This window comes from Tiliqua scincoides, chromosome 1 (assembly GCF_035046505.1).
Source record: "Tiliqua scincoides isolate rTilSci1 chromosome 1, rTilSci1.hap2, whole genome shotgun sequence".
Classification (NCBI taxonomy): domain Eukaryota; kingdom Metazoa; phylum Chordata; class Lepidosauria; order Squamata; family Scincidae; genus Tiliqua; species Tiliqua scincoides.
This window is the reverse complement of record NC_089821.1, coordinates 264,656,667-264,682,785: the sequence shown is the minus strand read 5'-3', so window position 1 is coordinate 264,682,785 and position 26,119 is coordinate 264,656,667. Positions and strand designations below refer to the sequence as shown.

Sequence of the window (26,119 nt, the reverse complement as noted above, 5' to 3'; positions counted from 1 at the left end):
TGCAGAAGGAGGCTGCTGAGCTGCAGACAGATCAGGAGGCAGCAGGGACTGAAGCAAGTACCTGTCCTGCTGTGGTAATGCCTGTGCAATGAGCCACCTCCCGCTCATTGTCCAGCTCCCGCACCCAGCAGCAGAGACATCACTAGGGCTTGTGTCACCCCCATGATGGACCTTCTCCCATACCAGACCATACAGAAAAAAATTACAGTATACACACAGCCTAAATGAAGTGGTATCAAATCAGGAACCACCACCAGCGGCCAATTTGATGACACTTGCACAACTGAATAAGAGTTAGCTCTAATACATAGAAATGAGAGCTGACTCATTCTAACACCTTATTGGTTCCCTTTAAAATAACACCTCTTTCACCTGGTCTCTTTCAAGAACCAAAGTCACTGAAAAGAAAGAGAAAGACATGAGTTTGTTTAATCAGAAAGGTTTCTTGTAATTTTGAGCCACTCCCTGATCTGATTTTGTTTGTCCTCCTCAAATTCCACTTCATGGGCTGTTCTCTTTCAAGAACCAAGTCACTGAAACGAAACCAAAAGACAGGAGCATGCCCTTAGTGACAGAAGAGGGTGTGTGTTAGCTCAGAAGTAAGTCTCATTGTGTTCATTGGGGCTTACTCCCAGGAAAGTGTACATAGGCCTGCAGCCTTAGAGAAGTAGAGAGGCTGCAAACCAAGCAAATGCCAGGGATGGCCAGCTACCATGGAATGTGCACAGCATCACCCAAATAAAATATGGCGCCCTAGTGCAATGACTAGTTACCACTTCAAGGCCATATTCTCCCTTTGATCTCTGTGTGAACTTCCTTGTGTTTAAAAACCCTGGGCGTGGAGCAGCAGCTGAAAAACCAAGTCTACTTAGTGTGAGGTTTTTGTATGTGCCATCATTTGATGCATGTTGGGCCAGCATCAGATAGGTGGGTGTGCCAAGTCCAAAATGGACCCTTGCCTGCTCGCCTACCCAGGACCAGTCTAACCCCTTTGTAGCATTAGTTGTGGTGCAGGTTGGCTGCCAGGTTTGCAGCACCACTGTCTTTGTCAAATGGGTGTCTCCCAGCAGTCCTTGGGTTATTGTGGGATCTTTAGGGAAAGTTCCCCTTGGAGAGTGAGAGAAGGAAGAACTGTTGCCTCATGAATTGAGACTTGTGCAGTAATGCTCCTTCTGCCCTCCCCACCTGCAAACCCACTGGATAATAGGAGTGAGGAGTGAGGAGGAGTCCCTTTTCGAGGCCTCAGTAGTGCTGCCCACCAGTTACTCTTCATTCCCTTTCTCTCAATAGGAGGTAGAGAAGCTGCTGCTAACTGGATGGGGAGGGGGCACCAGTGCCTCATGGGAGGCAGAGTCTAGCACAACCTGATAATGTCGTAACAATTCCAAAATATCTACATTCCTGCATTTGTGGTGCATGTTTTTCTCCTGTTACCCTTGTGTGTCCACCTTTGCTGCCTCTCACTCTGCTAAGATTCAGGGCCATATCCTATCCAAATTTCCAGCACTGATGTAGCTGTGCCAATGGGGCATGCACTGCATCCTGCTGTGGGTGGACAAACATGGAAGCCTCCTCATGGTAAGGGAATGTTTGTTTGCTTACCTTGGGTCTTCACTGAGGTTGCATCAAGGCTGGAAAGTTGGATATGATTGGGCCCTTAGTATGTAAGTGCCAGGGGGGCAAAGTCTGTTTGTTGCTGTTTGTTTCATTTACTCAGTAAACAGCCACGTGTATTTAATTTATCTTTTGCATTTCTCTGCCACTTTTTGTGATGGTAGCACTTAAGGGGCCTCATGGTAAATTAAAAACAACCAACTAATAAGTCACATAAAAAATTTGCTATTTAAATACCCAGCTGGAGTTTGGGTAGAGAGTTGTGTTGTTTGAATGCAAGTCTTCAGCCTCACAATAATCATCCTTAGATGATTCATTATGTAGCAGATGATTCATTTAATGTCAGCTATTAACTATAATTAGTTATTCCTTTACTGTGTGGAGGCCCAATGTGGGGTGCACAAACAGACCTCTGTCTCTGCAGCGACAGCAGCTTCTCTGCTGTTAAGCCTTGTGCAGCTGACTGCTCATCACAGAGGTCAGTGTTGTGGTGCAGGGTGGTGTCCCAGATGTGCTGACTGCTACCAGCCAAGAAACCGAAGCTGTTTCTGCCCAACGTTGCACATACGCAACAGGGATCAAACGTGTGTGCCCTGTGGGCTGGGCAGAAATGGGTTAGAACTGTGTTTCTCAAACTGTGGGTCGTGAACCAATTTCAGGTGGGTTCCCATTCATGTCACCATTTTATTTTTAGTGTGTTAGACTTGATGCAGCCACAGTTTCTGGGGAAGTGTGACGGATCTGTCCTTGTTAAAGGCTGCTAGGTGTCTGCTTTTAACAGTGATAGTCAGTGGATAAGTGTGGGCTTTGGAAATTGTCCTGCTTGATGATGACACTTCCGGCCACCTTGGCATTAAGAGCTCGGAGCCACAGGGGAGGGCCGCAGCTTGCAGGTTCCATTGGTGGGCTGCGCGACTGCAATTCTGCTGACCTCTGTTGGAAACGGGATACCGGGGCTCTGCACACCTTTGGCCAGGCGGGGGGCGTGGCCACGGGATGGGTGTGTCCGCCACCGCGTCCCTGATTGGTTGGCGCGGCGGCGAGGGGCGTGGCCGTGGCCTCCTAGACTCTGCCGGCGGCTGGCCGTTTGGGTCCGAGCTCAGTTGCCAGCGGCGGTGACCAGCGGCGCCTCTGCTCCCGCCCCCCGCAGCCTGGCCATGGTGGACAGCATCTACCGGACGCGCTCGCTGGGCGTCGCGGCCGAGGGCCTGCCGGACCAGTACGCGGACGGCCGGGCTGCGCGCGTCTGGCAGCTCTACATCGGCGACACGCGGAGCCGCACGGCCGAGTACAAGAGCTGGCTGGTGACGCTGCTGCGGGGCCAGCGCTGCCGCACGGTGCTTGACGTGGCCTGCGGCACCGGGTGAGTCGGGCGGCTGCGGAGAGGGCTGGCCCGGCCCTCTCCAGCGTTCGCGAGGAGGCTCGGCTGGCTTGCTGGGGGCCTCCGCCGTCGCCGGTCTGGGCCACAGCCGCTCCCCGGGCAGCGCCTCCGCCGCGCACAGGCGCTCCCCTCTGGAGACTGCGACCCGCTCGTCATCCCCCGCGCTCGGCAGCGTCAGGGGGTGGGCGCTCTCCTCGGCCGGGAGTGGCACAGCGCTGCCTGCCGCCATGAGCACCGGTGCGATGAGGGTGCAGCCTGAGGGGCACCTGCCCCAGGTGCTACGCCACCGGGGTGCCACGTGCAAGGCACTCTCTTCTGGGGGCTCCCTGCAAGAGGAGGTGCTGGCAGCTTTGTGCCCCCCATTCCTTCTCCTGCAAAGGCTCCCCACGGGAGAAGGGGCACAAAGTTGCCAGCACCCCCTCTTCCAGGGAGCCCCCAGAAGTGTCTGCCTTGCGTGTTGTGCCCCCCATGGCGTAGCGCCTGTGCCCCTCAGGCTCCACCCTAGTTGCACCTCTGCTCATGGGGGTAGGCAGCGCTGTGCCACTCCCAACTGAGGAAAGCGCCCACCCCCCTCACACTGATCCCAACCTTGCGTGACATTCTAATGTCTAGTCAGGCCTCTGATCATGAGGATGGGGACCAGCTCGTCCCACCTGTTCTTTCAGTTTCTCTTTCTGGCTCCCTTTTCTGTGGTATCTGAGGTGGAAGTGTCTGTCTGTCTGTTGCCATCATTCCCCCCACCTTTCAGCTATGATATACATTATTAATAATAATAGCAGTATTTATATACCGCTTTTCAACAAAAAGTTCACAAAGCGGTTTACAGAGAAAATCAAATAACTAATGGCTCCCTGCCCCAAAAGGGCTTACAATCTAAAAAGATGCAAAGAACACCAGCAGGCAGCCACTAGAACAGACACTGCTGGGGTGAGGTGGGCCAGTTACTCTCCCCCTGCTAAAAAAAGGAGCATCCATATTATCCTCTGCCTACAACATCCTATCACCCCCTCCACAGGATCTGAAAGATAAATAGAAGGGCAGGCGAACTGGCTAGCATCAGGTTAAACAAATCTTTGTCAAGTCACTGCATGAGTAGCAAACAGTTAATGACATCTGCACAAGTTTGCTTATGAATAAACAGTTCTAAAAGGAAAAGCATTCTCTTCGTTTTTTGATCTTGCCCACACTTGTTGCAGTTGGCATCTTCCTTAAAGAGGTAGCCTCTCCTGTTTGTGAAAGAATGGAGGAAAGTCATCTCTTCTAAGAAGATACCTGCTTGTTGTGTTTTTGTCTAAGTGCATGATGAACAAATACCAGTAGTTATGTTAAATGCCTTCTGCCCAGTTAATTGGGGGCATCTTTTAATTGATCAAAATATCTTAATATAATTGACCAAATATTTTAACCTGCATTGATACTAGGACCAGTGATAGTGTTGCAGACCAAAACCAACCCTTGCACTACATTGTATTGCCCCACTTCCTACTGTGCCTGAATGGGAAGAAAGAATAAGTTCTATCAAGTACAGCACACAAATATCAGGGCTTACAGGAGCATCTCTTGGTCTGTATGAACACATTTCATCCTCCTTGGGGATCTTAAAAACAACCCATTACCATCTTGTTTATTTGCCACTTTTCCAAGAGATCAAAGTAGCTGACAAAAAGTTGCTATCAATTGTAAACACAAATTTCAAAATTAAATTTTTTGTGAATGTTGACATGGTAAGGTTGAAATCTATATAAGCATGAGAGTCATGAAAGGCATCCAGATAAGAACATCTTAGCTCCATCTTTAAAAAATAGCAACTGTGGGAGTTGTACAGGTCTTTTTGAGGAGGGAGTTCTGCAACAGCAGAGCCACCACTGAAAAGACTCTGACTCTTAATTTAGATATAAACGTGGTCGTACCTTGGGTAATTGTAAATTTTACAATGTATAGTAACTTGCATTTGTCACCCTCATAGTGGGGGTTCTTGTACATAAGAAGAACCCTGCTGAAGCAGGCCAAAGGCCCATCTAGTCCAGCTTCCTGTATCTCACAGGTGCCCACCAGATGCCTCTGGGAGCACCTGGTCTTTTTGAATGGTTTCATATGTGTTTGTTTGGTAGATCAACTTGAGTTCAACCTGATTCAAAAATGATACTTATATTCTTGTGGTTTAGATGGATTATTTGTTTAAAATATTTGTCTCCTTCCCCCATCCCATGGTGGTATTCAAGGTGGCTCACAGTTATAAATACAATTATAGTTATATAGTTATTTAAAAAATCAAATTGCAGTAATCAAATAGCATAGACATGAGGGAGGGGGAACTCCATCTGTCAAAAAAGGGGCAAGAAAAGCAAAACCCAGATTTAAAAGGTGAGGGTTACCCTGAAATTATGGAAGGTGGAATGAAATGAAAATGTGATCAAATGCTGTCAAAACACCTGCAGAGAGGGAGCTAACCTCATTTTAAGGGGAGGAATCTCTCCATCTGGGGTGGCACTATGGGGAAGACTGTCCCTTTGGATATTAGTGACACCCACAGGAGGACATCTGCAGCTGACCTTAAAGGGCAGGCCATTTCATATGGGGGGTGGGGGAGAAAGAGACCGTCCTTCAGGTACCCTGGTGCCATATAGGGCTTTATTGTTAATTACCAGCAATTTGCATTGCAGCCAGAATCAAACCAATAGCCTGTGCAGTGCAGTTTAGCAGTGACATGACCAAGTGAACCCAGCTATCCCATCACCATACATGCAACTGCATTTTGCATCAATTGAAATTTTTGGATGGTCTTCAAAGGCAGTCGAACATAGACTAGTCACAATATGACCAGTGCACAGATCACCGTGGTCAAGTCTGATTGACTTGGGTGTGGACACAGCTGGTGCACTGACCTAAACTGCATTGTGAGTATGTGTTGAGGCTCTCACAAGTGTGGAATTCATAGAGATCTTGACCATAAAGTAACCATTAAAAAAGTAATTTTGTGGTGAAAGAATGGAATCCCCTTTAATACACTTTAACTATCATCTGGTTGTTAGTTGAAGAATAAGAAACTGTTAAATTTTCTCCCATATTTCAGTGAATATGTTTGGTTATAAGATATGGTAGTGACTGAACTGGGGCCAACCTATCCATGAGGCCAGCTGAAGTGGTTCTACAGAAGGCTGTAGACTGGTTTTGGGGGGCACCTATCACCTACTTGCCTCCACTGCTCCTGCTTCTACTCCCTTGATTGAGAAGGAAGAAGACGACAGAGAGGAAGAGGAAATATGGTATGGAGGAGAATCCAGTTCACACTGGAAAGTGGGAGGGGCAGAGACTGGCACATTACTGGATAAGGGGCAGTGTTCCCTGTAAGCTGTGCATAGCACATTGCTCAGCAAACTGGAAGTTCGGTGAAGTTGTGTGGTGTCATTGCTGAGTGTTTAGAAATGGCATTATGACAACTGTGACACCACGCACAAGAAGAAGGGATGTACAGGGAATGTACAGTAGATAAGGGAAGGGGGGAGCATTTGGCATGCTGCCTTAGGCATCTGGAGGCCTTGGGCCAGCCCTGGATTGAATGCAGAATGGTTACTCTGAATTACAAGAGTCTGATATTTGTATACACACTCTTGGTTGAGTATTGTGAGATGACACACTAGCCCAGTGGTTCTCGAACCTTTTACCGCTTACACCCACTTTGTTAGCCACAGCAGCTGTGTTGTACCCGAGAATGCCTTGTGGCTTCCAGGTCACATCCCAGAATGTGAGGCTGCAAAGCATTCTTGAATGTGACCTATTAAAATAGGTTCATATCAGTGCTACCTGGAAGCAGAGCCTTTGAGAGGAATTTTATCAGGGGGTACAAAGTTTCTTTTGGGGGAGGTTGGCCATGGGGATTGGCAGAACGGGGCCAGCGAGGAAGTAAAACGGAAATGTTTTGGTGACAGCCAGAAAAGTCTTTCAAGAACAGGTCTTCTGGGCTTCCTGATGCAGAGACCGAGTCTACACACCCATGTGGCATCAGCAGCTAGATACAGTAATAAGAAAAACAAAATCTCTTAAGTCACTCTAAAATCTTTGAAATATAGAAAATCATCGTGGAAAAGTAGGATCATTGTATTTAGGCTCAAACTAGAATGGAAAGTGTCCTGTGTGCACCAAAACTTACTTCTGCAGCAGCTGTAGTTCCACAACTGTGTCCCTGAGCCCCTGTACACTCCTTCATGGTAAGTGGATCCACAAGCCAAAGAGCTACTATAGCAGGCCAATTTCCTCCCAGATTTGACACTGTTAAGGACTGTCTTGTATGCATTCTTTGGCTTGGTGCTTATGGTTTGTGGCAGCCCCCAGCATCCCATGTGGGAAACAAGTCCGGGTGGGATTGGAAAATGTAAGGTCCCAGGAAATTTCTGGGCCCCCTTCATTGGTTCCTGGGCCTCCTTTTTGGGCCTGGGCACAAATTCCCCCTTTATCCCCCCCTCATGGGCCCTGTCTGAAAGCCACAAGGCATTCTGGGGTACAGTGTGGCTTCTGGGTTGTGCCAGCTCTCCGACCCATCAAAAGTTGGTTCGTGACTCTCAGTTTGAGAACAGCAGCACTAGCAAGAATCTATAGGATGATTGAGCTTCATCTGTTTTTGTCCCTCCATACTGGACAGCAAAATGCAGGGAACTGTACCTCTGTATTTCCTTGAAAGATAGATTGCTGCTAGCTTAATTTCCTTCTGACGAGCACTTGCTCTGTCTCTCTCTCATGCACAGAGTGGATTCCATCATGCTGGTTGAGGAAGGCTTCACAGTCACCAGTGTGGATGCCAGTGACAAGATGCTCAAATATGCCCTGAAGGAGCGATGGAATCGTCGAAAAGAGGACGCTTTTGATAAGTGGGGTAATATAATCTTTGGATTAAGGCTGACAAAGCAATGCTTTGTTAATTAATCACCTGCCCTTTAACAACTGGTCAGTAAATCAAATCGAATTATCCATTCAGTTGTGTCCAACCCTTGGCAATTCCATGAGCCAGTGCTCTCCGTGTTTTCCGATCTTGTGCAGCTTCTTTCAATTGCTTTATATTTTGGCCAGTGTCTGATTACATCAAGCCAACACATTCTTTGGTGTCCCCCTCGTCTTTTACCACTGACCATTTCAAGCATAATGTCTTTCTCCGATGATGTTGACTGCACAACATGGCTGAAGTAGCCAAGTCTGAATTTTACTATTTTTCCTTCCAATGACATGTCTGGTTTTATGTGCTGCAGCGCTTCTTGATTTGTTATCTCTGCAGTCCATGGAATACAAAAGAGCCTCCTCCAACACCATAGCTCAATCAATTTTCCTTCTGTCCAACTTTTTCATCGTCCAACTTTCACAGCCATATGGAGTTATGGGGAACACAATAGTATGGACTAATCTACACTTGGTTGTTAAGCTGACATTCTTACTGTTCCATATTTGATTCATACTTACCATAGCTGTGTGACTCAGCATAATTCGCCCTTTAATTTCTTGACTACAACTGCCGTTTCAGTTGATCACTGACCCTAAAAAGATGAATTCTTCCACACGTTCAAGCTCCTCTCCACCAATTACAATTTTGGTATTTCTGTTCTTTGCAGGAAATATTATATATTTCATACGTAATTATATGTATACCATAGAAACCCATAGAATTGGTACATGCTAAACAACAAAAAAAATTAATTTGGGTAAAATGAATACACTGGGGTCAAACGCTCCCATATGGTTCTTTCAGCTCACTCAACTGCCTTGACTACACCTGTTTAATTAGTGGCTTGCCTGGCTGTGCCTCTCAAGTCCATGGGAGAAGGCGTGTCAGATGCCATAGGCTCCTTGAGGCCAATGCCTCAAAAGCAGCCTGCTGTACAGAGGGAGGGGGTTGCTCGCAGATATCCTGGCCTGCCAGAGCCAGGTGAGTCTGGACCCAGATATCAACAAATACTTATTTTCCTTGTTTGGGAATCACCACTTTCAATATTGTGAATGAGCTACAGTGAGTCTTGGAGTTGCACACTCCCTTTTTACACTTTTCTCCTTCATGGAGGGTGGGGGGTGGGAAAGACATTGAAAATTTCCACTTCTTTTTTGAATAAACCATAGTTTCAGTTGTTTTCAAATTCAGGGCGCTGTGGCCTTTTCTAATTATGCTTAGAAATTCAGACAAGCCAGAATCAAACAGTCATTTTAGATGCTAGTTTGTTAGTTACAGGAGCTCAGAATTGTATGCTTAGTTCCTCGCCTCCTTTTGTCCTCACAACAACCCTGTGAGGTAGGTGAGGCTGAGAGATAGTATCTGATTTAAGATCACCCAGGAAGCTTCGTGACTGAGAAGGAATTTCAACCAGTTCAGCTCCTGAACCACTATGCTCTCCTAGCTCTCTCATTTTTCATTCCCGATTTCATTCCTGACACCAGAACCAAAATAGCCTCATCAAGTAAACAACTTTGCCCTTACATAAGTGTGTATGATGATGTGTTTGCTGCAGTTTATGTGATTATTTATTATTGGTATTTTTATACTTTTAGTATTGCTTAAGAGTTGAGAGTGTGTATATACAGGTTCTCAAACTCAAAGTGGTTCACTGCACTGCATATTTTGGTATAGAACAGCAATTGTACAAGCATGGAAATTAATTTTTTATAAGTCTCAGCCCTGTTAATTTGAAATGAGTTCACTGCAGATTTTACACCACTAAGTTGGTCACCTTCAACTTTAGTTAACTGACCTACTACTTAATGCTTCTAGTCCTGTTTCAGATGGAAGCACTTCTGTACCTAATAGCAGTTGTTGAACATAGAGGTTAGCAGAGTAGCATCTACGTACAGCAGAAAATTCCTGTTGCTGCTTTTGGTGTTAATTCTCTCCAACTTCACTGTGGAGGAGATTGGTCAGTTGGAGTTATAGTTTGGTCAGGTTGGTTAGTCAGAGTTATAGTTTTAGCTGTATGCCAAAGCAAGAAGTCCGTTTCTCTTATCCTGGGGTCTCATTAAAGTGGCTCATTTTGAGAGCTTCCAATAATGGATGGGGTCTAATGAATCAACAGCAAGTGTCTGCCTAGGCTGCATGGTGAAATTTGATCAGGGCAGTTGAGGCAACTGGTGGAATGTCTGGGGTGTAATGAGCTCCTTGTTGACGCACATCTCGTTTCTGAACTTGTTATGGAGAAAACGGGGGTTCCTTGGCTAGAAGGGACTGAGGAAAGAACCTTCCTGTCCAACCTGTATTTAGCCCAGGGATAGGTCATGTTAGTCCTCTTGATTTCTCAGTGTGTAATTATAATCCCATACTATACAGGATGAAAAACATTTCAGTCTTTTGAAAAATGATCAGACTGTTTTGTCCTTGCTCCATTTAATTAAAAAAAGCAGTTATAAAAAAAGTTATATAACACTTTCAGTGTTCAAACCACAGTCTTTTTGGGGTGGGTGCCAATAAACACTTCCTCATACATGAAAAGGAGTGCTTGCATATAAGGCTTTGAAAAGGTTAACTAATAATCAGCATAGTTCATCCATCTAAATATAAGACAGATGAATTCCAGCATTCCTAGTTGTCCATGCCAAACTGCTGGCTACCATCTCAGTGCTTAGGACTGTCTGTGCACTGTACTGCTAATGAACATTCTGCACAAAAATAAGCAAAATTCTGGAAATTGTATACATTATGTAAATATCTGTAGTTGTCACAATTTATTTTGTGCCTGGTTATCAGAGTGCAATGATGAGCCAAGCAGGGCATGAAAACCTTACACTGGTGTTCTGAGTCCTAGTTTCAGAGATTCCATCTAATAGTGTCTTTAAAATCCATCTTTCAATCACTTGCTTCTCTGTTGCCTTTTAGTGAAAGCTGATATTCTTGGGATACCAGAGTCTGCAGCTATTACATTTTAATGGTTTTTCCATGCTTGCATGGAAACTGCAGCATACAAATATTCCAGGTAGTGGTCTTCAAAATCTTATGATTTTTACAAAACAAGTCCTGTGACTTTAAGTACTACCACATTTATTACATACCCCTTCAGCCCCATTGCTATTTTTTCCCTTCCCCCTCTAGAGTTTCCTTTCCTATATGTGAGTTTGTGTGTTTCTATATAAAGATGAAGACACCCCCTCCTCCATCCACTGAGGATAACATTTCATGCATCTGATGAAGTGGGCTCTAGTCCACAAGTTTATGCTGTAATAAATGTGTAAGCCTTTAAGGTGCCACAGGACCTTTTGTTTTTGCTGAAACAGTCTAATATGGCTACCCCCTGGAAGTTTTTGCTTCACTGTACAGTTTCTGGCAAGGAAACGCTTAATTGAAAGTTCTGTTGTCTACCCAGGCTTTTGCCAACTGATCCCAATAGCTTTACCCCAGTTTTCTACAGCTTATCTTCCTGATTAAGATTGACCAGGTAAATTACAGATACTATCCTATGCTTTAACATTTGTAATGATAACAACCTTGAGACAAATACAGAATTTGATAAAGCAATAAGGAGTACTAGATTAGTGTGGTATATCTCTTTGATAAAAAAGTGTTTGTCCAACAAAAGTCTGTGGTTGTGGGGCAAACAGAAAGAGTACTTTGCAACTAGATATTGATCCATGTAGCAGAAAGTCCCCAAAATAGTCCATCACCCAAAATTGTAGAGTCCCTATCGTGTTCGTGTAATGACACACTGAATTCAAACTATGTACAGTTCTTCAGCCATCTGTGAAAGCTGGGTGGGTTTTGTGTTCCAATTAGAACTTATTTCTCCCCATGGATACTCTACCATGGAGGCATTTGAGTGCAATGAGATTGGCCCTTGGGCTAAGTGACCCAAGGCTAGGTAAGTTGCTTGCAGATGTCCTGATGACTTTCAGGTTCACAGATGGGTATGCAGAATTAACATCCCCCTTCAGTTGCTTCCCAACCACCTCTGTCCATTGGAAGGGTTCTCTGTGGTCTCTGGTTCTTTACTTCAAGGCAGGGAGTCCTATTGTGCCTTGCTTTCCTAAGGTTTCCTGGTCAGGTAATTCACCCACTTGAGTGAGATACCCCAGGCTGGTGGCACCTTCTACCTGTCACCAGCTATGCTATCTTTCACCACTGCTGGCAGCAGAAGCTTGGTTTCCTACTCTCCACTAGGCTACTCTCATGTCTAGCCTGGCCCAATGGCATTTCCATTCCATATTATGGATGATAGCCATTAATGGAATTTCTCCTCCTAAAAGTGTTTCAACAGCAAAATACACTTTTGCAGGAAGCAGGGACACAGTTTAAGTTGCTTAGCAAACCATGTCCCACAACAAGCAAGATGCCTTGCAAAATGGTTTATTTTAGCCTAGCAAGGTAGCACTTTTTCCTGCACATGTGGAAACTTTCAGTTTCTGCTCTGGATACTGCAGGAAGTGGAAGGAGGGAGAAGTTAGGCTGGAGAAAGCAAGAACTATACCATAAGTGTGTCACACACTCTTGTTTTGCAGTTATTGAGGAAGCCAACTGGCTCACCCTGCCACAGGATCTGCAGAAGCCTGGTGAGGGGTTTGATGCTGTCATCTGCTTAGGGAACTCCTTTGCACATCTCCCAGATTTTAAAGGTGAGTGTTAGAGACTTGGCTTTACTTCTAGAGGCCAGTCACACTGTGAGTGCTATCACTGAGTTAGACATGCAATCCATAGGCAAAGATTAGTTTTAGTCTAGTAATCTATTGATTAAACTTGCATGTGGGTAAAGCCAAGTTTGTTTATTTATTTAAGAGATTTATACCATGCTTAAGGGCCCTCAAGGCAGCTTAGTTCTGAAGCAAGAAACATCTTTTGTTTTTTGATAATGCACAGGTGTGGTATCATAACTGGACTCATTTTAGAAATCCCTTCTTGTGTGAAAGAAAAGGGGAAATGACTCCTCTAAGATGGTGCTGGCCAGCCATAGCTATGAACAAGTACTTCTATTAAAAATTAACATCTAATTCTGCTGTCTGATAAATTAGGGGCAGGCACTCCTTCAGTCTATGAAAAGATTTATGAATTTGATTTATCTAACTAATTTGATTAAATATGGCAGCTCTAACTATTACTCAGAGCTTGTTTAAAATTGACAACACATAACAGAGTCACAATACAAAGAAAACTTAACTTGCCTTCAGAAAATTAATAAAGAAGAAACTAATAAAGATAGCTAAAAGTGACTCATTCAAGGAGGTTCTGTGGCTGCCTCAGAGGAAGCCCAGCTGCTTGTAGAGGCTAATCCAGCCTCCACATTCAATGGAACTCTTAGCAAGACCTCATTAGTAGATCTCAGTTGTTGGGCTGGAGGACATAAAAGGCTCTCAAAACCCAGAATTGGTTTTCCTGGAGCAGCGAGCACATAACTGGGGTAGCTACATACCCCTCAGGTTTGGGAAGAATGTCTTAAGGGAGAGAAAGGAATTGAGTTCAATGCTGTCTTTCTTCCTAGGTGACCAAGGCGTTCATAAACAAGCTCTTAAGAACATTGCCAGTATGGTGCGTCCAGGCGGCATCCTGGTCGTAGACCACCGTAATTATGACTATATCCTGGAAACAGGCTGCGCCCCTCCAGGAAAGAACATCTATTACAAGGTATTCCAGAAATAGGCCCGTTGCTGAAGCTTTGTGGTGGTAATGGCAGCCCCCTCATTCCAGAAAAACATTTCTACTACTTTCATGGGTTTTTGGAGCTGGTTCAAATGTTCCAAAGAAAATACGGTATAGCCCTAATGGGACAATGACAGTTCAGATCCCATGTCTGAATGTGCTCAAGCGCCCCACACCCCCGCCCATCCACTCCTTGCAGGCACCAAGAAAACACATCAGGGAGAAGGCATCTAGCATTGCTGTCTCCCAGACATGGTAGCTGAGCACATGCAGGGAATTCTGCATGTGAAAGTGCATTCACACATAAGATTGTACCATATCAGAATACCGGTATCCTTTTTGTGAGGACTGTGCCACACGCTGAGTGTTTGCATCAACTCACAGCTACTTTCTTCCCCAGAAATGACAAACTACCTGCCTCTCTTTTAGGGCTGATAATTTGAGCAGGAGAAGGGAAAGCAAATCATTAATTAACAATAAGAGGAAGAAATCAGTCCTAATTCCCACATTATCCCAAAGGTCCCCTGTGCTAGCTGTTTGTTCTTACAGCTTCAGAGGCCTCATTGCCACTGCCTGCTCATAGAACTGTAGAAAAGACAGTTGGAGATTGGGGAGAGGTTTGCAAATATCTTCCTGTGTTCACTCCGCACTTCTTGGTCTGAAACCAGGCGCCACAGAAGATCTCCATCATTGGCAGCCTGGGGGAGGAAATCCTGCATAGTGAGGGCCTCTTAAGATCACAATTGTTGGTATTTAGCATACTTTAAATATATTGTAAGTCACCTTGAGAACGTTGGTTAATAGGCAGGATAGAAATTTTTCAAAAAAGTAAAGGTGAATTAGTCCCACCTCCTTTCAAAGGCAAGGCTATCCACCTATCAGCTTCCTCCCGATAAAGCTGATAACTCACACCACTGTTACTGTAAACAGAGAGCACGTGTGCTTTTTGGAAGTGTTCAGAAATATAAGTTCAGATGACTCGGGGCTCAAACCTAACCTGCGCTGGAACAAGCAAGCCAGGAGGCTTGCGCTGTATCCAGCACAGGATAGCAGCCAAGAGCAGCTCAGCCAGAGGCAAGGGGAAACATTTCCCCTTACCTCTGGGAAATGTGCCCTTTCCCCGATGGGTCTCCTCAGACTTGCGCCACCTCCTGATGCGCACTGGACCTAATGCCAGTGAAACTGAGAACTCTGGCCATAGCTGGTCTGCTGCAAAGCTTTCTCTGCTGCTTAACCCTGTCCTACCTCTGTAAATCTGTTGCCTCCTGCCTCCAAAGGTCCATACAAGTTTCTAAAAAGGGATGAGCGTGAGAAAGAGGCTTGCTGGAGAAACAATGTCCAGCAAAAGCAATCACCTGGTTTCCCAAATTCTACCTTCGCTGCCAAGCATTTAGTGTCTCAAAGCAGCTGTCATTTTCCCCCCAACAGGGAGATGGGGTGACAGAGATCTATTAGGGCAACTGGCTGCTCCATGCCATTCTAAGGACAAGAACTGAGTTTATGGGAAGGCTAGATCTGGGAACAAAGCACTTCACGCATGGGGAAAATTAAAGGAGGGAGAATTGGCAGCAGTAGTGTAGCTAGAGGGGGTACAAAACACTAAGTTCTGCACAGCGCCTCACCATGGCGTGCATGCGACCCCTCCCCTTCAAAGCCATTCCAGACTGCTAGAGTATGTGTCTGCCTCTGTTTTGCTCTAGTAGTCTGCAGTGGCTTTGAAAGGGAGGGGCTGCTTGCATGCCACAGTGAAGTGCCATGCAAAACTTAGTGTCTTGCACCCCTCTAGCTATGCTGCTGATTGGCAGTAGCATCAATGCATTTCTTGTCTATACTGAACATTAAGGAGAAGAGGGTGAAGGATTGCTTGGAGCCAAACACCTCTTGTGTCATTTGGGGAAGTCTTGGGGTCAAATTAAGCATGGATAGACAACACCAAGCAGAGGAAGAAAATGAGAATTGGACATTCTTATTCTCTCTTGCTTGCAGAGTGACTTAACCAAAGACATCACCACATCAGTGCTCCTTGTGAATAACAAACCAAATATGGTGACACTGGACTACACAGTACAGGTCCCACCTGAAGGGAATGATGGAATAACAGAACTGAGGTATGTTTTTGTTTATTAGAGTTCCTCTGGAATCTACAGATTGCTTCAGTCTGCAAAGAAACATGGACATAGCCAACTGTTTGGCATAAACAAAACCTTTCAGCTGCATAGAGGCAGTGATGGTAGAGCCCATCCAATTAAACACACCCTCCCACTAAAAAAACACCCCCCATTAAAATTCCTTCTTTTCCCATAACACAAAGAAGGAATCATTACAGATTATAGTCGAAGATAATGCTTCTGCAATGACAGAGCATAAACATACTAGTGTGTTCAGAGAGAAGCAAAAGGTTTTTGGTTTTAAAGAGATATTCAAAATCAATATTCCATAAGTTGTAATATTAGTTGGAATGTATTTTTTAATGGTTCATTGAATTTGAGTTGGATGCAAACAGTTTTGCATATCTTAATTAACAATAGGCTTCTAAACAGCCAAGGGCTAAACAGAATTTCTGAAGTCATGACTTTACTGAGCATTAGAAGGGAGGCATTTGACTGTGAATCTGGCTGCTGCAGGCTAATAGCTTTAAGGCTGGAGGTAATGAAACACAGGGAGAGAGGTTGGTTCACCATCCTTACTCAGATCAGGAGAGAGATCTTGGGGTGGTGATGGACAGGTCGATGAAAGTGTCGACTGTGTGCGGCAGCAGTAAAGAAGGCCAATTCTATGCTTGGGATCATTAGAAAAGGTATTGAGAACAAAACGACTAATATTATAATGCTGTTATACAAATCTATGGTAAGGCCACAGTGTTCAGTTCAGTATTGTGTTCAGTTCTGGTCGCCGCATCTCAAAAAAGACATAGTGGAAATGGAAAAGGTGCAAAAGAGAGCAACTAAGATGATTACTGGGCTGGGGCACCTTCCTTATGAGGAAAGGCTATGGCGTTTGGGACTCTTCAGCCTAGAAAAGAGGCGCCTGAGGGGGGACATGATTGAGACATACAAAATTATGCAGGGGATGAACAGAGTGGATAGAGAGATGCTCTTTACACTCTCACATAACACCAGAACCAGGGGACATTCGCTAAAATTGAGTGTTGGGAGAGTTAGAACAGACAAAAGAAAATATTTCTTTACTCAGCATGCGGTTGGTCTGTGGAACTCCTTGTCATAGGATGTGATGATGGCGTCTGGCCTGGACGCCTTTAAAAGGGGATTGGACAAGTTTCTGGAGGAAAAATCCATTACGGGTTACAAGCCATGATGTGCATGTACAACCTCCTGATTTTGGAAATGGGCTATGTCAGAATGCCAGATGCAAGGGAGGGCACCAGAATGAGGTCTCTTGTTATCTGATGTGCTCCCTGGGGCATTTGGTGGGCCGCTGTGAGATACAGGAAGCTGGACTAGATGGGCCTATGGCCTGATCCAGTGGAGCTGTTCTTATGTTCTTAGTGGGAATTTAAAGAGGAAGGGTGCAAGGGTCTGTGCCAGGTACACAGCGGGATATATGGAAGTTTATAGACTGACCTACACCCCACAGTTTGTGCTGGAGACAGAAATGATATAGGGAGTCTATGTAGAACTTCAAGTAATAACCCTCCATTGTCATAAACCCCAATCCTGTAATCTTTGCTGGTGTAATATAGGTTGTAAGGTTCCTTGTCCTGACATTTCAGATTTGAAACACCCATCCAGACCCAAACACAGTAGCAGCAACTTGGGCTATTAAATCAAAGCATGCATAGATGGTATAATATGCATTTTTGCATATTAATATGTATATGCATTTTTTCTAAATGTTATTATAGTTTAATTGGTTGTGTTTTTTGAAAAGGAAAAGTGGATGATAAATCTTTAAAATAACTTGATCCTGTCTGCAGAATTAAGCTGCTTCAGTAGAATTCTAGATTTTGATTTTTAGTCTATCAAGTTTAAAACTTGATTCTATATATTGGATTGAATACAACTCTAATTAGTATGAGGCAGCCCACTCCCAGTTCTCTCCCTCCACCTCATTGTTCACATCTGCTGTCTTTCTCTCTCTTCCTCACCAGTCAGTTCCGTCTCTCATACTATCCTCATCGCTTGGAGCCTTTCACAGAGCTGCTGAAAAATGCCTTCCAAGGCCCATGTGAACACACTGTCCTGGGGGACTTCAAAGCTTACAAGCCTGGCCAGCAATACAGCCCATGCTACTTCATCCATGTAGTGAAGAAGATTGGTTGACAGCTATTCTGGATAATCCTCCAGCAGGTGTTTGGCCTCTTTCTGTCACTGACCAGTGAAGCTGCAATGTGCGTAGATAGTGCCTGAACCAGAAGAGGAAGAATTGGGAGGAGTGCATTTTCCACTCTCTGCCTTTTTTCCAAGGGGCCAAGTTAGTTAATTTGCTTTACAGATTGGAGGAGCCATTGCTTGGATCAATGACTAAGGATATGGAAATGGTTTGCATCTAAATCATATGCAAAGTTGCACAGCTGCCTAAACTGTACTTTGTTGCCTTTCTATTTTCTTGTGTTCCTCAGGCTATGTGGTTAATTTGCACACTGATTATGAGAAAATTACTCACTACTCTGTGGGTTCATAAGTATGACTTCCTCAAAGTGATAACTCTGGAAGTGTTTTCCTTAAATACAACTGCTTGATTAACAAATTGTGTAACTATTGCTATAGCTGAACTCTGAGAAGAGGACTCCAAAGTTACTTTACTTTCTCTTTCATATGTGACACACTGAAACATTTTCAGCTTAATCTTTCTTTCTCACTGCTTTAATTAGTGCAACTGCCATATAAACCCCCTCCCGCCATGAGATTGTTCTCTTTAAATAAACAAGGGGAAGAATTTAAATAAATTATCTCATTAAATAAACAATTTAAACAAGTTTAAGTAAATGGGGGGGGGGAGATTACAGGCAGACTTTGCATGCATGTGTCTTAGAAACCTACAGATGAGAGACTCTTCTGCCTTTGTATAATTTTGCAGAAGAGAAGGTTTTGTGTATCTCATTTTGATGGGAGGCTTGTTCAGGGAAATTTCCTGGTGAATTGGACATTTCCTGGTGAATTGGACCCAGAATTATTCATTTAAGATGTCTGCACAGGGCTAGTGGGACTAGTTCATTCACATGTTTTGGCTTAGGTAAGGTCTGTAGATGTAATAGAGTGGACTGTACCTCTTTGGAAATTCCCTGCATTAAAAAAAATTGCCTACAAGTAAGAAGCTAGCATAGCAGGGAGACAGCTAGCACAAAGTGTTCTAGCTCAACCCTTTGTCTATTAAAAAGCTGGACAATGGGGCAGAGTGCCACAATCCATTAGGTAGGTTACCAGACAACCTCACCACTTGCCCTGCCAAAGGGCTAATCAATAACTGAACCACAAAGCTGATAAAAGTACATTTCTCAACAGTTTAAAGTCCATGCATCATTCTATTACTCCACGTAATTTCAGTCAATGAAACAGCAAGGATGATGGCAGAACACTCATAGCCTAACTTTCTGTGGGCATGATGATGAAAAAGAAATTGCACTTCTCTTTGCCACTGCAGCTACTAGTGCTGACACCAAAAATGCAGTTACCATTCAGACTGCAGCTTTCCACCTCTGTGCTTCTCGTCATCTGAGTAGATCAGGTCACTGAGACGCCCTGGGCAGTTGCCTCTGCCCAGATGTCCTATTGCACAGCCTTCTAGGACGCTGGAGAACAGACGCCTGCCCAGAGCATCCCAGTGTCCAGCTCCACTTTAACGACAAGCCATGCAGAAGCAGAACAATAAGTTGCAGTCCAAACGGACTGCATTTTTGGTGCACAACAATCGCGAGTTTGATGGTCACTGGTCTAACTGATCTGGGAGGGTTTCCTGGCCTGGATAGTGTCACACGCTTCAATTTTCCTCCTCTCTTCCCTTCTAGAGCTTAGACTGCTGGTAGGGATGAGGAACAGGACTGTATTCAGCAGGTGCAACTTCCCTTTGGAACTGCACTCCAGGGAAATTTGGTAGTCTGGTTCTGTCCTTCCTTACCTGATGAGAAATTAGTCAAGACTTCTTTTGTTCTAACAGGCATTCATTGTATGAGGCAGATACTAATTTAAGGCAGCCTGGCATGTAATTTCTCTGTCCCGTGGCATTTTATAATTCCATATGTTTTAATGGTTGATAGTATTTTTTCATTAATTTCAGAGTTGGGAGCCCACTCAGGTGGCTTTTTTAAGGTCACATAATGAGATAAAATGCAACAAATAAATTTAGGCTATAGTCACCTTTCTTGAGTTTTACAGAAGACTTAATAATTTACATAATAAGTCTGTAAATTGCCTGTAATATTATTCTCTGGACAAGTCTTCCCATATCTCTGGATGTATCTGGCATTTCCAGAGACTAAAAGGCTAGAAAAATCTGATGCAGCCTCAAAAAATGCAGGAATACTGGTCTGCCTCTAACAGCTGAAAAATGAGGCTTCTGTAGTAAATCAAAATATTAATAAGGTTAAGACAGCAGATTATACGATGCCAAGCAAAACTGCAAAGGTGCAAGGAAATAAAACCAGTTTTACAATCACTTAGTTAAGTATTAAGGCATCCTATAGGCAGATAGGTGGCATTTGACCTACATGAAAGGGTTCTTTCCTCTTTCAAGACTCAGAAAACCTAATTTCATATTTATGGGCAAGCAGAAAAGCTCTTAAAAGGATATAGGTTACAGTTTTGCCATTCTAGGGAAGCAAATCAATCTTTATTTAGACACTTTCAGATACTTACAGCCACCTTCCCCATATTCCCAGTCCCAAGTTATTAGTGTCCTAAGATTTTCAACTTGATGTTTGAATGAATGAGTGTTATCTTCTTACGTATCAGCCATAGTACCAAGCACAAAGGAAGACTATCTTGCAACAGTCTCTCTCCAGATAAGCAATTAGTCAGTTCCATGGCCAGATCTTGAAGGCCTAGAAGCCAGAATCCCCTAGATTGCAACAGGCAGCACCCATTTCACCTCTCCAGCAGGGATGGATGATGTTGCCATACCAAAATTCTTTGAGATTCCTAGGAATCACACATTTCCAATCATGTGGCCCTTTCCTTTCCATCCTGCTAGACACTGATCAAGCTGCAAATCTCTGTTGGATCCGTTTGTACCTGAGCAGTTCCTGTTCAGAAACAGAAGGCTGCAATCTAGTTGCTGCTTGTGTGAAGTCCTCCATGGTCAAGATTAGTTCTGAGCTTTCTGTATCCAATCCTGGGAAGAGAGAGTAAAATGGTTGCAAAAGGAACTCACTACAGACATGTCACATGCTGCTCATACCTGAACTGCTCCTGGCTAAGCAAGACCAGCCAAAAAAGTTTGGAAATGTTGTATTATTAGCGGGAAGGAGGGGCTGTTGGACAACTATGAAAGGCACTCCCTTCCCCAAGGCTCAAGCTGCTTTCTTCAGTCTTGTGTTTACTTTCCATTTCTTGAGAGAACTGTTATGTCAGCCTATGGACACAGGCTCTCATAGCCACCTCAGTTCACCTACTCGTTATGCTAGACAGCATGCCACTTCTGTAAATTTTAGCTATCAAATATGAATCAGTGCAACAGCTGAATCACAAATCCACCTGTATCAAGTGCTCATATCATTTGGTTAAGAACAAGTTCCCCCACTCTGAGTGCATTAATGCTTCCCAATGAAAAGGCCAGGAATGTTCAGACACAATCCAAGTAGAACAGTTACATTCCTTTTTTAACCAGCTCTCTAAAGAGTAGCCTTGCTAAACCAGACCAAAGGGTGATAGAGCCCAGTATCAACAGTGCAGGATGCTCTGACACACTAACAGAATAGTTATTGTGTCAATAGTTATTGTGTCAATAGTTATTAACTCCAGCTCAAGTTTGAAACTATGTTGCAGCATGCAAGAGGGGAGGGGAGTGGAAGGAGACATCTGTATAAATTGTTGCCAAAATGATAGTCCCTCCCTCCCAAAAAAATCTTAGCCACAAAAGTGTTCTGCCTTTCCATTCTCTCCTCAATAGTAATTCCTCTTGATAATTCCTCATATTTCCCCAGTTTCCATTAGTCTCTTTCTGAAGATTTAAGATACTATCTGGTTTTCAATATTAGCAGTGGTTTCTGAACAGAAACTGCTCAGGTACAAACAGATCCAACAGAGATTTGCTTGACCATGAGAGTCCAAGTACAGATCCACCCACGTTATGCATGGATTCGGAACCTGCAGATTTCTTTACCTGCGGGTCCCCCCAAACCTGTGAGCAGGCAGACTTGGACCCTGTGCTTTCCTCACCTCTGGAGGGTCTTCTGAGGCCCGCAGAGGCAGCGCGCAACCGTCCACTGTAGGCCTCAGAATGGCCATTTTGGCCAAAAAAAAAAACCCCACCGCTACTTCCGGTTTCTGTTAAGAAACCCCCTCTGCAGGCTTCCTCAGGCCTCGGAATGCCTTATAAGGCATAAAAATGTCACTTTTTGACAAAACGGCCACTCTGAGGCCTGTAGAGGCAGCAGGTAGTTGCGTGCTGCCTCTGTGGGCCTCAGAAGACCTTCCCGACCAGTTGGGTTTGGGGGGGCTGAAAACTGCAGGTTTGGATACCCACAGTTTTCCTTAATTGCAGAGGTCCTGGGAATGGAACCTTCACAGATAACACAGGCCCACGTTGTTTAAAGTTGTAAGAAGTTAGAGCAAGAGTTTGCAAACAACTCAATATGTAGTCCTTTGGCCTACTTCTCTGAAGCCAATTCAACAGACTATAATGTGTTCTTTCCAGATTCCTTCCATGATCATGGTTTTTGACTGTCAGCTATTCATCTTTTCATCTGCCTTGTTATAATTTAGCTGATGGCCAAAATCATACTATACCTTACCTTCCTCTATCCATTCCACCTTCCTTTTCAGAGCATACATCATAGCATCTGAACAGAGTGCATACAAATCTGCTCCTGTTAACTGCACAGGACATTTGTCAAGGACACCAAGGAGACTCACTGAAGGGTCCAGCTTAAACCTGCCAGGAAAGGATATAGTCAAGGGTCAATCTCACAGAACAATCGGCACTAGAACATAAGCCTCCAGAAAAGCTATGGGCAGGAAGAATTCTAATCATGTGTTCAGATGTGCATGCTTTCTGCCCTACATAGCCAAAACCTAGCTTAAATAAGGATAATCATTCCATTAATATTCCAAGTGGTAGCTACCCTCAGAAGTGCACGATTTCTCCTTTTGGGCAGATTCACAGGTAGTTTAGCAGTCTCAGGAAATGAGGACTGACAAATCTGTCCCTCTTAAAAAAATATTCTAATCCCAATTCACTTTGTAGGTCAAGAACAAGGGCCTCTTTACAATCTTTGTTAATGGAAGGGGCAAATATGGAAGGAGCTCCTGCCAAGGAGTTGAGTTACCAAATCCAGTGCAGCAGAGCTACCCATCAATTCCAATGTAAGGTATGAAACCTGAGCCAAACTTTGAGATGAGGCAGGTGATGGTGATGTGAAAATCAGACTCATTTTAATCAGCCATGTGGCAGTCTGCTGAACAACTGCAATGCAAAATACCCAACTTGGAAGTTGGGATAGAAACAGCAAGTTACAGCAGAGTGCATGATAGTGTACAGACACTTCTGGATTGGGGCTGTTCAGTTGGCAAAGCCAAGCAAGCAGCCCACTTGAAAACACCACCACTCTAGAGATAGCACACTTGGGCTAAAAAGGCAGAGCTTCCTTCTCACACCACATGTTATTTTGCAGTCCGATACTCACTTTCTGGTGATGGCACTTAGTACTCGAAGCTGAGAGTCTCGATCTTCATTTACACCCACATAGACCAACTTATCAAATCTGCCAGGCAAACAGAAAATAAACTTCACAGACAAAATCAAATATCACCCCGAACCTAACATGTTCTGATTCAATGCCTGTTCTCTGGCAACAGCCTGAATCCAGTGACCTTCAGCTAGGTTACCCTTGATCTCTTCCAGTATACTATCTGCAGGTCAAGAACAATGGCTTATTATCAATTCTCACAGAGATGGGGAACTTGAGGTGTTTTTCAGGCGATTCCCATATGCATCAACAAACTTATTTCTGACTTTCATATATGGCATTACCAACCCAAAGGGCTCTGAAAGTGGAACCTCTTATTTAGAGGAACAACAATGCACCCAGCAACCAAAATGGAAGGAAAGCACTAATAAACCACAGCTATTTCTCATGGGGCAGCATCTCAAGATCTTATTTGGTGCAGACAAGTTGTTCTGCCACAATGCTACATGCACACACAGGAGGAGGAAGGAATCTTATCCTACAACTTTACAACTTAGTCAAGAAACAGCAAACCATGTATTACCAAAGAGGTAATCAATGTGGAAGTAAACCCAGCATGGTGAGCAAGTCCAGCATACCTGCCTGGCCGAAGTAATGCTGAGTCCAGAAGATCAGGTCTGTTTGTAGCTCCAATTACAAACACATCTTGGGAAGAATGAAGTCCATCAAGCTCTGCTAGCAGCTGTGACACCACTCTTAAGAGGAGAAAGAAAAAGACACAATTTTTGTCACAAATCCTGGTGTGTGTAGCGATCAAGCTGATGCATGAATCCAGAGGACATGTTCATAAACCAATTATATGTGGGTGTATGACTGGTGCTCAGAACTCCCAATTGAGTGTCACTCAAGTGTCACTCTACTAGTTGCTGAATGGGGAAAACGTTTTTGCCTTAAAGAAGAAGCCTTGTACAGGGTATGCAGGACAAAGGGGTGGAGAAGCACAGAAGTTCACCCCAGAGCAGATTAAGCAACAAAGTACAACTACTTTAGACTTCTATCTCCAGGTTATTTCCTCTCATAGCTAGAAGCATCATATAGTTTGCAAAACTGACAAAATCACACACTGTTCAAAGACAATTTATAGATATAATCTCAAGGATCTACCTTAACCATTTCTCCCACTCATAAACACACAATTATCCTAACTGAAGAGCCCTATCCAGTTAGTTCCTTGCTTTGCCCTATCCACATTCTCGCCCATGCAACAACAGTCATCTGCTTCACATGGGTAGAACAAGACAACATTTTGTTAAAACTAGCAGTGCTTCTAAGACATTTCTATACAACAGATATCCGAGCAATGTTACACATGCCCTGCAGTGATCTTACAAATGGGCTCAAGTTCAAGACACTGCTGTTGCATACAACACATTCTAGAAGGGGCTACCTGTGCAGAGCGCTTATAAAATTCAGCTGGTTCTAAATATAGCTGCTTGGTTATTTTCTGGGATCGAAGATGTGATCACATTTTGTATAGCTTAAACAGCTATACTGCTTAAAGCAGGGGTTCCCAAACTGGTAGGCTGTGACCCACCAGGAACTGGAAGAGGGCCATTTCCCCTTAAGGGTGAACAGAGCTATGTGCAGCAGTGGGGAGGCCCACAGAGGGAGCTGTGAGCTTTCTGCATGCTGCTGGAGGCCAGCACGACCCCCCAGGTAAATAAACAAGCCCCTTGCTCCTGGTACCACCACGATTGCTGCAGTGCCGTCATCACCCCTCCCTCGCAAAAATTTACCTGGTTGCCCATAGGAATTTGGGAACAACTGGCTTTAAAAGTTTGGTTCCAGACAAAAATTGAGTGTTGGTTTTGATTTTGAAACTCCTAAGCAGTCTGGGATATCTGAATGTGTGAATCTGCCTGTATATTAAGATATTTTGTCAAGGTCTTGCTCTGTGTTCCTCCACCTTTAGAGGAAAGGTGGATGACTACTGGGGAGAGGGTTTTTTCTATCATGGCACCTGGACTTTGGGAACCCCCTCAACTTTATTAGTTTGTTACCTATATTAATTTTACTGTGCCAAATAAAAACGTGATTGCTCAAGCATTTGTGATACTCAGCAATACTTAAGTTTGTGTTTCTGTTATCTTTGGCAGTGGGATGTGGTTTTTGTTTGTATTCTTTGCTTTATTGTAATAAATAGTTTTTTCATCCTCAGCAGCTACCTTGATGGCCTAGATCTGGTAGAAAGGCAGGATATAAATATTTCAAATAAAACAAGTCAAGATTTGTTGTTAGTACCTAAGCTGAAAACAAACAGCATGCCAAGGTTATGCTTAAAGGTTCAAGGAGCTCTCCAAAAAACCTAGGGGGAAATAGGGACACATCCCAGTCCTTTTGTTTAAAGTGGGATCCAGTTTTTATGTGCTTTCATACTACACAGAGTGCTATGCCAAGAGTGGCAAAAAAAAAATTTGAAACGCTGCCTGGAGAAATAGGAAAAGGAAGGCCACCTATAAAAGTAGAGATGAAATTCAGCAACAAGCCAGCCACAGCAAAAAGTACTGCAGTGCCTAACAAAAGAGGGCAAAGAGCACTCACCTATCCATAACACCCCCTGAATCTCCACTCCGCCCACGTTTGGGTGCCAAAGCATCAAGTTCATCAAAAAAGATAATGCAGGGAGCAGCAGCCCTGGCTCTTGCAAACACTAAGAGGAAAGAGAGACAGACACCAT

At 44.1% G+C, this 26,119-nt stretch overlaps 2 protein-coding genes across 4 annotated transcripts in view; one reads left to right on the top strand and one right to left on the bottom strand.

Annotated features, from left to right (window-relative positions):
* The first annotated feature begins 2,679 nt into the window (after positions 1-2,679).
* On the top strand, positions 2,680-18,287 carry GNMT (glycine N-methyltransferase). The gene is made up of 6 exons (XM_066625003.1): positions 2,680-2,977; positions 7,738-7,865; positions 12,449-12,562; positions 13,423-13,565; positions 15,567-15,688; positions 17,689-18,287. Exons 1-6 carry the CDS (start codon positions 2,772-2,774, stop codon positions 17,858-17,860), a joined length of 885 nt encoding a protein of 294 aa, XP_066481100.1. The 5' UTR covers positions 2,680-2,771; the 3' UTR covers positions 17,861-18,287.
* The window catches only part of PEX6 (peroxisomal biogenesis factor 6), a 24,452-nt gene continuing 13,743 nt past the window's right edge, over positions 15,411-26,119 (bottom strand). For 2 of the 3 annotated variants that reach the window (XM_066624954.1, XM_066624961.1), the window contains exons 13-17: positions 25,984-26,092; positions 24,021-24,137; positions 23,380-23,457; positions 22,489-22,628; positions 15,411-20,867 (exon numbers count right to left, since the gene is read on the bottom strand). In XM_066624954.1, coding sequence (XP_066481051.1) covers positions 20,734-20,867; positions 22,489-22,628; positions 23,380-23,457; positions 24,021-24,137; positions 25,984-26,092 — 578 coding nt within the window. In that variant the 3' untranslated portion in view covers positions 15,411-20,733. Of the gene's footprint in view, positions 20,868-22,488; positions 22,629-23,379; positions 23,458-24,020; positions 24,138-25,983; positions 26,093-26,119 lie in introns of those variants that run through there. The other variant, XM_066624970.1, reaches the window with a different exon arrangement.

Excerpts from the sequence above, each read along its gene's own strand:
- GNMT (XM_066625003.1), top strand. The coding sequence starts at position 2,772 with ATGGTGGACAGCATCTACCGGACGCGCTCGCTGGGCGTCGCGGCCGAG. Across the intron at positions 12,563-13,422 it reads ACATCTCCCAGATTTTAAAG|GTGACCAAGGCGTTCATAAA; the intron begins GTGAGTGTTAGA and ends CTTTCTTCCTAG. Across the intron at positions 15,689-17,688 it reads GATGGAATAACAGAACTGAG|TCAGTTCCGTCTCTCATACT; the intron begins GTATGTTTTTGT and ends CTTCCTCACCAG.